At 43.9% G+C, this 10,325-nt stretch overlaps 1 protein-coding gene across 1 annotated transcript; it reads left to right on the top strand.

Annotated features, from left to right (window-relative positions):
- Positions 1-1,921: 1,921 nt before the first annotated feature.
- Positions 1,922-10,044, top strand: LOC130424431 (uncharacterized). The gene is made up of 8 exons (XM_056750076.1): positions 1,922-1,937; positions 2,079-2,282; positions 2,400-2,452; positions 2,841-2,937; positions 3,055-3,110; positions 3,430-3,595; positions 3,713-3,765; positions 4,192-10,044. The coding sequence occupies exons 1-8, from the start codon at positions 1,922-1,924 to the stop codon at positions 4,192-4,194; spliced, it is 648 nt and encodes a 215-aa protein (XP_056606054.1). The 3' UTR covers positions 4,195-10,044.
- The last annotated feature ends 281 nt before the right edge of the window (positions 10,045-10,325 follow it).

The raw sequence follows: 10,325 nt of genomic DNA, 5'->3' as shown, positions 1-10,325 counted from the left end.
GATATTAACCAAAAAACTAATATAAAAAGTCATGTAAGTTTGTCTAAAGTGTCATTTTTGTCATTGTATAACACATGTGTATATTTTAATGTATTGACAGCTGTACACAAGTTTGTTTTGTCTCTTTTTCTCCAATTCTTTTTGATCAGATTGTTCCCCGTAAAAAGGGAAAGTGGAAAAAGAGGCTAAAAGTGGTCAAAGATTTCTTTTGTGAGCCAGTTATCCTCGACTGCTCATGTGAGGAGTGTAAGCTAAAAGAATCTTCTGAGATCAAGTCCAAGATTATTGATGAAGAATCCGAGGTGTACGTCACAGGTATAAACTTTTTCTCTATATGTGTCTAATGTCAATTCTGCCCAGTAATGTATAAAATACATTTAAATGAAGAACGATGTCTGTTTATTAAGTGAATACTCTTGTTTTCAAATTTAGCGCAAACCAGCTTGACGTCACTTGTTGAAGATAACACACAAGACACCGAGGAGGTAAAATGTCTTTCTTTTTATTTCAATTAATATCAAATTCACAAGAAAACATTGCTTTGTAAATTCTAGTGCTGTCATGAGCTTTTGTTCCTTCATGATAATATTGAGCTGTTTAATAGCTTGTAAATGATTAATATTGCCTGTAAAACAGTTATAATGGTTAACATTGATATTAACCAAAAAACTAATATAAAAAGTCATGTAAGTTTGTCTAAAGTGTCATTTTTGTCATTGTATAACACATGTGTATATATATATTAATGTATTGACAGCTGTACACAAGTTTGTTTTGTCTTTTTTTCTCCATTTCCTTTTGATAAGATTGCTCCTCGTAAAAAAGATAAATGGAAAAGGAGCAAAAAGTGGTCAAAAATGTCTTTTTTTATGCAGGTTTTCTTCGACTGCTTAAGCGAGTTGTGTAGTCCTGAAGCATCTCCTGAGCTCGACTCCCAGAGCATTGATGAAGAATCTGAGGTGTACGTTACAGGTATAAACTTTTTCTCTATATGTGTCTAATGTCAATTCTGCCCAGTAATGTATAAAATACATTTAAATGAAGAACGATGTCTGTTTATTAAGTGAATACTCTTGTTTTCAAATATAGCGCAAACAAGCTTGATCAAACTTGTCGAAGTCAATGCCACACAAGACAACGTGGAGGTAAAATGTCTTTCTATTGATTTCCTTTAATATCAAATTCACAAGAAAACATTGCTTTGTAAATTCTAGTGCTGTGATGAGCTTTTGTTCCTTCATGATAATATTGAGCTGTTTAATAGCTTGTAAATGATTAATATTGCCTGTAAAACAGTTATAACGGTTATCACTGATATTAACCAAAAAACTAATATAAAAAGTCATTTTTTAAGTTTGTCTAATGCTCATTTTTGTCATTGTATAACACATGTGTATATATTTTAATGTATTGACAGCTGTACAACAGTTTGTTTTGTCTTTTTTTCTCCAATTCTTTTTGATCAGATTGTTCCCCGTAAAAAGGGAAAGTGGAAAAAGAGGCTAAAAGTGGTCAAAGATTTCTTTTGTGAGCCAGTTATCCTCGACTGCTCATGTGAGGAGTGTAAGCTAAAAGAATCTTCTGAGATCAAGTCCAAGATTATTGATGAAGAATCTGAGGTGTACGTCACAGGTATAAACTTTTTCTCTATATGTGTCTAATGTCAATTCTGCCCAGTAATGTATAAAATACATTAAAATGAAGAACGATTAAGTGAATACTCTTGTTTTCAAATATAGCACAGACAAGCTTGATCTCACTTGTCGAAGTCAATGCCACACAAGACAACGTGGAGGTAAAATGTCTTTATTTTGATTTCCTTTAATATCAAATTCACAAGAAAACATTGCTTTGTAAATTCTAGTGCTGTGATGAGCTTTTGTTCCTTCATGATAATATTGAGCTGTTTAATAGCTTGTAAATGATTAATATTGCCTGTAAAACAGTAATAAACATTAAGATTGATATTAACCAAAGTACTAATGTAAAATGTAATTTTTTAAGTTTGTCTAATGCTCATTTTTGTCATTGTATAACACATGTGTATATATATTAATGTATTGACAGCTGTACACAAGTTTGTTTTGTCTTTTTTCCTCCAATTCTTTTTGATCAGATTGTTCCCCGTAAAAAGGGAAAGTGGAAAAAGAGGCTAAAAGTGGTCAAAGATTTCTTTTGTGAGCCAGTTATCCTCGACTGCTCATGTGAGGAGTGTAAGCTAAAAGAATCTTCTGAGATCAAGTCCAAGATTATTGATGAAGAATCTGAGGTGTACGTCACAGGTATAAACTTTTTCTCTATATGTCTCTAATGTCAATTCTGCACAGTAATGTATAAAATACATTAAAATGAAGAACGATGTCTGTTTATTAAGTGAATACTCTTGTTTTCAAATTTAGCGCTAACCAGCTTGACGTCACTTGTTGAAGATAACACACAAGACACCGTGGAGGTAAAATGTCTTTCTTTTGATTTCCTTTAATATCAAATTCACGAGAAAACATTGCTTTGTAAATTCTAGTGCTGTGATGAGCTTTTGTTCCTTCATGATAATATTGAGCTGTTTAATAGCTTGTAAATGATTAATATTGCCTGTAAAACAGTTATAATGGTTAACATTGATATTAACCAAAAAACTAATATAAAAAGTCATGTAAGTTTGTCTAAAGTGTCATTTTTGTCATTGTATAACACATGTGTATATATGTTAATGTATTGACAGCTGTACACAAGTTTGTTTTGTCTTTTTTTCTCCATTTCCTTTTGATAAGATTGCTCCTCGTAAAAAAGATAAATGGAAAAGGAGCAAAAAGTGGTCAAAAATGTCTTTTTTTATGCAGGTTTTCTTCGACTGCTTAAGCGAGTTGTGTAGTCCTGAAGCATCTCCTGAGCTCGACTCCCAGAGCATTGATGAAGAATCCGAGGTGTACGTCACAGGTATAAACTTTTTCTCTATATGTGTCTAATGTCAATTCTGCCCAGTAATGTATAAAATACATTTAAATGAAGAACGATGTCTGTTTATTAAGTGAATACTCTTGTTTTCAAATATAGCGCAAACAAGCTTGATCAAACTTGTCGAAGTCAATGCCACACAAGACAACGTGGAGGTAAAATGTCTTTCTATTGATTTCCTTTAATATCAAATTCACAAGAAAACATTGCTTTGTAAATTCTAGTGCTGTGATGAGCTTTTGTTCCTTCATGATAATATTGAGCTGTTTAATAGCTTGTAAATGATTAATATTGCCTGTAAAACAGTTATAACGGTTATCACTGATATTAACCAAAGTACTAATATAAAAAGTCATTTTTTAAGTTTGTCTAAAGTGTAATTTTTGTCATTGTATAACACATGTGTATATTTTAATGTATTGACAGCTGTACAACAGTTTGTTTTGTCTTTTTTCTCCAATTCTTTTTGATCAGATTGTTCCCCGTAAAAAGGGAAAGTGGAAAAAGAGGCTAAAAGTGGTCAAAGATTTCTTTTGTGAGCCAGTTATCCTCGACTGCTCATGTGAGGAGTGTAAGCTAAAAGAATCTTCTGAGATCAAGTCCAAGATTATTGATGAAGAATCTGAGGTGTACGTCACAGGTATAAACTTTTTCTCTATATGTCTCTAATGTCAATTCTGCACAGTAATGTATAAAATACATTTAAATGAAGAACGATGTCTGTTTATTAAGTGAATACTCTTGTTTTCAAATATAGCACAGACAAGCTTGACGTCACTTGTTGAAGATAACACACAAGACACCGAGGAGGTAAAATGTCTTTCTTTTTATTTTCATTAATATTAAATTCACAAGAAAACTTTGCTTTGTAAATTCTAGTGCTGTGATGAGCTTTTGTTCCTTCATGATAATATTGAGCTGTTTAATAGCTTGTAAATGATTAATATTGCCTGTAAAACAGTAATATTTGTTAAATGGGTCACATGGTGGGAATACGTGCTTTTCTGTGTTTTGGTGTGTAATAAGTTGCCCTTGGATGTATTAGACAGGTAAAATTGCAAAAATGTAAGCGTTGGAACAAAAGATGCATTCGAAAGCAAATGCTCACCCAGACCAGCCTTAAACGTCTTGTGCAACCACACCCCCACAAATCTACGTCAGCTGGTGGTCTGATTTGACTAAGACCACCCAAATGTACTCTCAAGTAAGGTGGTGTACCTGTCTATACAATTGCAGTGACGCAGAGCAGCGGACTTCTCCCTTCTGATGGCGGATCCCCCTCGGTGAGTGGACTCTTCCTCAGTGGCGGATTTCTCCTCAGAAGCGCAGACTTCTCCTGGGCGTCTCGGCAGCGAGCTATAGATTTAGAAAAGCAGGTCTTTTTCAGGACAAATATTCTCACAGTTTCCACTCTCATCCAGGAGGGAGGACGGACACAACGGCTACCCCGGGTGTTGGGCTTCCGGCATCTGGGGCGGCCATTGTGGATCAGTTCTGTCTGCACTGCGGGCGGTGTATGATTCAGACGTTGCGTCACAGGCGGCTGTGATCCCACGGGACTCAGCCGCCAACTCGCTGCTTCCCGTTTCGTGACGGCATTGGCTACGGCCCTGCCGTCCGCGGCGGGGAGGGGCGAGGGTGATGTTGGCATGTGAACGTCTTTCGTCAGCCACTGGCTGGCGGATCGTTCTCGCCTCGTCTGACCGTTCCCCAAGAGACGGTCCCACCGTCTTGTTCCTACACCACGCGCCGGAAACGGTGTGTGGTGATGATGAGATGTTGCAAGCTGTGTTCTTGGGTATGACAGACCCATCTTCGAGTCTGACGGGCACCAGGTGTGGCGGTCACAGCGGCTACGTTCTCCGGAATGTTGCCGCAACCCCATCTGTTCCCTGTGCGTGACCGCCGCCACGGCGAGGTTGAACGCTTCAGCGAACGTCGGGGGTGATCGGGGATTCCCGTGTTTGTTATTCCGCCAGCTTCGGCTCGCTGGTCATTCATGCCCCGACACGCTCACCTGGCTCGTCCCCGATGGGCGGTGGTGACCGTCCCATATCGGACAAGACTCGACAACGTGCTCTGTCATAACATCTGATAGCTACCTCCGGTCATCAGATGCGAAGCCCCTTGGAGCTCCCGCCTTCGGGAGGTCGAGCTCAAGAGGAGGCATAGCAGAGATGACGGCCGTGCTTCCCCGGGCCGGAGATGCACGTTGAGCTCACTAGACGTGCTGTATGCCGTTCGCGGCTTGCTCCTGTCTGATGCGAAGCCCCTTAGAGCTCCTGCCTCTGGGCGGTCGAGCTCGGGAGGCAACGCAAAAGTGAGGGCCGTGCTTCCCCGGACTTCCCCGGAGATCCACGTGGAGCTCATTAGACGTCGGGTATGCCGTCCGCGGCGTGCTCCTGTCTGAAGGGCTCAGGGAGCTATTACTTTCCTGGACAGTGAGGTAGCTAAGGGCAATGTTGACCACCCAGGTGGTCTAGCGGCCCTGGTGCACCACGGATGCTGCCACTTGGAGGAGTCGACAAAGTATACCAAGCTGCCTTCACCCTCCACGCTATGGCGGTCAATAGGGTCCAAATGTTTTGGGGACCCATTGGGTCATATGCCAGAGCGTTTGGATCTGGTTGATGGGAAGGTCAACCCGGCTGTGCACCGCCACAGGCCTCGCGCCTCGAGCGACGAAGGTCAGGGTGTGTGCCCTGGGTTGGACGATGTCCACGTTAGTGGTCCAAGGATCCGTAGCTCAACCTTGCACGATGAAGCTCGGAAGATCGGCCTTCTTGGACACCGCGCAGGCTGCGCTGGATGGTGACACTGTGGAGATATTCTATGGTGAAGAAGCAGACTGTTCCGTGACCCGATCATCTATGGATGCTGAGGTCCTGCGCACAGCCTGCCCTCCATCAGCCCCGCCACCCCGCGGTGGCCCCTCTGATACTGGGCCCTCCAAGGATGGCCCGTCAGCGATGTGGAGCCACGCAGGAGGAGGCCTCTACCCTGTTGGGTAACTGGCGAGGGTGATGTGGGCATGTGAACGTCTTTCGTCAGCCACTGGCTGGCGGATCGTTCGCACCTCGCCTCGTCTGACCGTTACCCAAGAGACGGTCCCACAGTCTTGTTCCTACACCACGCGCCGGAAACGGTGTGTGGTGATGATGAGATGTTGCAAGCTGTGTTCTTGGGTATGACAGACCCATCTTCGAGTCTGACGGGCACGACGCCTATACTGCACGTATGGTTTGTCCTCAGGTGTGGCGGTCACAGCGGCTACGTTCTCCGGAATGTTGCCGCAACCCCGTCTGTTCCCTGTGCGTGACCGCCGCCATGGCGAGGTTGAACGCTTCAGTGAACGTCGGGGGTGATCGGGGATTCCCGTGTTTGTTATTCCGCCAGCTTCGGCTCGTGGGTCATTCATGCCCCGACACACTCACCTGGCTCGTCCCCGATGGGCGGTGGTGACCGTCCCATATCGGACAAGACTCGACAACGTGCTCTGTCATAACATCTGATAGCTACCTCCAGTCATCAGATGCGAAGCCCCTTGGAGCTCCCGCCTTCGGGAGGTCGAGCTCAAGAGGAGGCATCGCTGAGATGACGGCCGTGCTTCCCCGGGCCGGAGATGCACGTTGAGCTCACTAGACGTGGAGTATGCCGTTCGTGGCTTGCTACTGTCCGATGCGAAGCCCCTTAGAGCTCCTGCCTCTGGGCGGTCGAGCTCAGGAGGCAACGCAAAAGTGAGGGCCGTGCTTCCCCGGACTTCCCCGGAGATCCACGTGGAGCTCATTAGACGTTGGGTATGCCGTCTGCGGCGTGCTCCTGTCTGAAGGGCTCAGGGAGCTATTACTTTCCTGGACAGTGAGGTTGCTAAGGGCAATGTTGACCACCCAGGTGGTCTAGCGGCCCTGGTGCTCCACGGATGCTGCCACTTGGAGGAGTCGACAAAGTCTCCCAAGCTGCTTTTCAATAGGGTCCATAACGTTTTGGGGACCCATTGGGTCATATGCCAGAGCGTTTGGATCTGGTTGATGGGAAGGTCGACCCGGCTGTGCACCGCCACAGGCCTCGCGCCTCGAGCGACGAAGGTCAGGGTGTGTGCCCTGGGTTGGACGATGTCCACGATAGTGGTCCAAGGATCTGTAGCTCAACCTTGCACGATGAAGCTCGGAAGGTCCGCCTTCTTGGACACCGCGCAGGCTGGGCTGGATGGTGACACTGTGGAGATATTCTATGGTGAAGAAGCAGACTGTTCCGTGACCCGATCATCTATGGATGCTGAGGTCCTACGCACAGCCTGCCCTCCATCAGCCCCGCCTCCCCGCGGTGGCCCCACTGATACTGGGCCCTCCAAGGATGTCCCGTCACGCAGGAGGAGGCCTCTACCCTGTTGGGTAACCGCCTCAGAGGGGCCCTGACAGGAGAGCCGTAGCGATGGAGAGTACACACTCTCTCCGGGCTTCCCACAGTGATATAGCTGCCTTCCACAATCTTCTCGTGACGTTGCGTCGGCCGGCGGTAACACTTAGCAGGTAAGTAGGCAGAGAAGTCAAACCTCTCCGGGGTCCCACCCTGTGTAAGGTGACCGCTCTGTCAGCCACTAACCAGCCTCCCTGGCACGGTGAAGCAGATCATCCTCGGGTTTCGCAACACGGCACCTGCCGTTACGCACGATCCATCTCGCTCATCACAATCGCCTGGAGGGTAAGTTTCTTGGTTAACATAACCTCGTCACCAGGTTCTCAGGAGCGCGACTCCGGCCGCGCTCCGTACCCTCTTAGGACCGTAGGTCCTACATGGCCTTCGGGCATGTGAGCCCCTCGGAGACGCCTCTCGTCCTTATTACGATGAAGGCCGCTCTTGATGGCGCTTGCCTCTGCAAGAGGGTAGGGACCTCCAGTATTCTTCGTGTCCCATGGGTGCCTGGAAATTGGGCGGTAGTCTTCTGAGATACCGGCCTGGTTACGTGCCCAAGGTTCCCACACTCCCTTCCGGGTCCAGGTGGTGAACCTGCAGGCGCTCCCTCCCGGGAGAGAAGACCCAACCTCCTACATGTTGTGTCCAGCGCACTGCGCCTCTACTTGGACCGCACACAGAGCATTAGCTCTGAGCAGCTCTTGTCTGTTCAGAAGCGGGACCAGGGGAGGGCTGTCTCAGACAGAGGCTTGCGGATTGGATTGTGGGCGAACAGTATTAGCTTGTTGTGTTTTTTGTTGTTGACTAGTTTTGTTTCCAGACTTGCTCATACCTAGTTTAAGTGCTAAAGACAATCTTCTCTGTTTAGGTCTCTCTATAGTCAATAATATTAGTTTTTTGACAGCCCTATTAGTTATTTTGATGTGTGCGTGAGCGTCCTCTACAGTAATATCATCTTCTTTTGTGTCCATGTTTTATCTCCGGGTTTCCGGCGACGCCTGAGATTGACAGATCCAGCTCCGGTTCGGCCTGAGGATGTCCCCCTGATGACCTTTCTCTGTTTTTTCTCTATCTTCTCTTTTCTCTCAAACTTAGCTACTAATAGTATTGCAAATAGCTGGTTCGCTTAATAGATGATAGATAAATGGGCTAAACATGTAATAGTAGCAGTAAATTATCTTATTATTCTATATAATATGATGCAATTCTCAAAGCATTGTAGCAAGTGAGAGCCTTCAGGTTGACACGGTCGATCTAATACGCTCGTCTACATCTCATTCAATTTTGATACAATAATTTAATAACACTTTGAATATAATGGTCTGATTACTAGTTATTTATCCACCCAATGATTAATTTTAAGAAAATTCAGGATATCAGTCCAACACCGCGGTATAATGAGCACACGCACGCTCTCAAGAGAGCAGCCCGTAAAATGGAGCGTAACTTTAAAAAAACAAAATTAGTGGTTTTTCGCAGAGCATGGAAGAATAAAATTTGAACTTAGAGGAAAGCCCTAAAAACATCTCGATCAGCCTTCGTTTCATCAATAGTCAAAAAAAATCAGCAAAATCGACACAAAAATCAACCATCAGCGTCATTAGATGTTTTGACATCAGCATAGTATTATTATATTATATTGCAATAAGCTATTAGACTTTTAGATATAAAGTATAAAGATATAGATAATATTAAATCTATCATCTAGATTTAGCTTGTAGAGATGCAGCAGTAGTGCCAGAGGAGAACTGGTTCCCCTGGCTGGGTCTGGGTTCTCCCGAGGTTTTTTTCTCCACTGGAGTTTTGGGTTCCTCGCCACTGTTTGCACACTTGCTGCACTTGTTTTGCCCGCCGGGGGGCTGCTGACATCAGCTTTAGAATTTTGTTCCTATCAAATGTTGCATGTTGCTCTCCTTAGTCTGATATGATGCTCTGCAGAAAGAACAGTTTTTCGTGTAACAGCTGCGACATTAATGATCCACAAGAAAGACAACGTAGCTCAGAATGATAAAAAAGCGTTGTGTTCTGCAACACACAGAGAAGCGAAGAAAAAGAGAATGAAACTCAATAAAACGATCTGCTTTGACAACAGCATGCATAACATCTGCACTGATTTCTTTCTCATCCAGACACAACCTCTACCTCCACTAGAATAGTCTTTGTGCCATTAACCAGGGTCAGTCATCTCACCGAAGCCTTAATAAAAACTAATGTTCAGGACAAGTAAACTGTCCATGCTGTAAATGCCTTAAAATAATCAAACAATCTATTTTAATAATAAAAATAATAGACAGAAACGTATGGTTGTCCAACAATAACATGTATAATAGTGCTAATGTAATGTCTGAACATAATATACCTGTGACAATAAGAGTTGTTTCTATTTAAATAGCTCTATTCACACATTTAGTATAAGGGGGTCCCTGCTCCATACATCTCTCATCTAAGGGGTCCTTGCCCTTAAAAACGTTGAAGACCCCTGGTTTAATGTATCGGTTATAGTTAAAATGTTTTCATGTAAAGCTGCTTCATGAAAATTATAAAAAGCGCTATTTTAATAAAAGTTAAGTTCAGTTAAGTTGAGTGAGTACTAAACACAATTTTATTTAATGTTTTTACTTAAGTTCATGTGTCAAATCTCTTGTGTAAATAAACTTATTTTTGAACTATATTGTGCTCCTTGTCCAATGTACCTTATTTACACAAGATAATTCAACACCTTGTTCCAGTTCCCAGCATGCATTGTGTGAGACCCCACTAGGAGAGAACAACAGTCCTGGATGTTTCATGCTTTACTACTGGAGGGCTCTGTCATGCCAAAATAAGATTAAACAATGTGAATTAGCTCGTAATGTTTTTTTAAAAAAAACTTTTTGTGTATTTGTGTGCGCGCGCGTGTGTGTGTGCACGTGTGTGTGTGTGTGTTTGTGTGTGTGTAGGTGTGCGCAGGTGTGTGT

This window comes from Triplophysa dalaica, chromosome 6 (genome assembly GCF_015846415.1).
Source record: "Triplophysa dalaica isolate WHDGS20190420 chromosome 6, ASM1584641v1, whole genome shotgun sequence".
In the NCBI taxonomy this organism is placed as follows: domain Eukaryota; kingdom Metazoa; phylum Chordata; class Actinopteri; order Cypriniformes; family Nemacheilidae; genus Triplophysa; species Triplophysa dalaica.
Note: the sequence above shows the minus strand (reverse complement) of the source record. Positions and strands in the feature narration are given on the sequence as shown.

Excerpts from the sequence above, each read along its gene's own strand:
- LOC130424431 (XM_056750076.1), top strand. Across the intron at positions 2,283-2,399 it reads ATCTGAGGTGTACGTCACAG|CGCTAACCAGCTTGACGTCA; the intron begins GTATAAACTTTT and ends TTTCAAATTTAG. Across the intron at positions 2,938-3,054 it reads ATCCGAGGTGTACGTCACAG|CGCAAACAAGCTTGATCAAA; the intron begins GTATAAACTTTT and ends TTTCAAATATAG.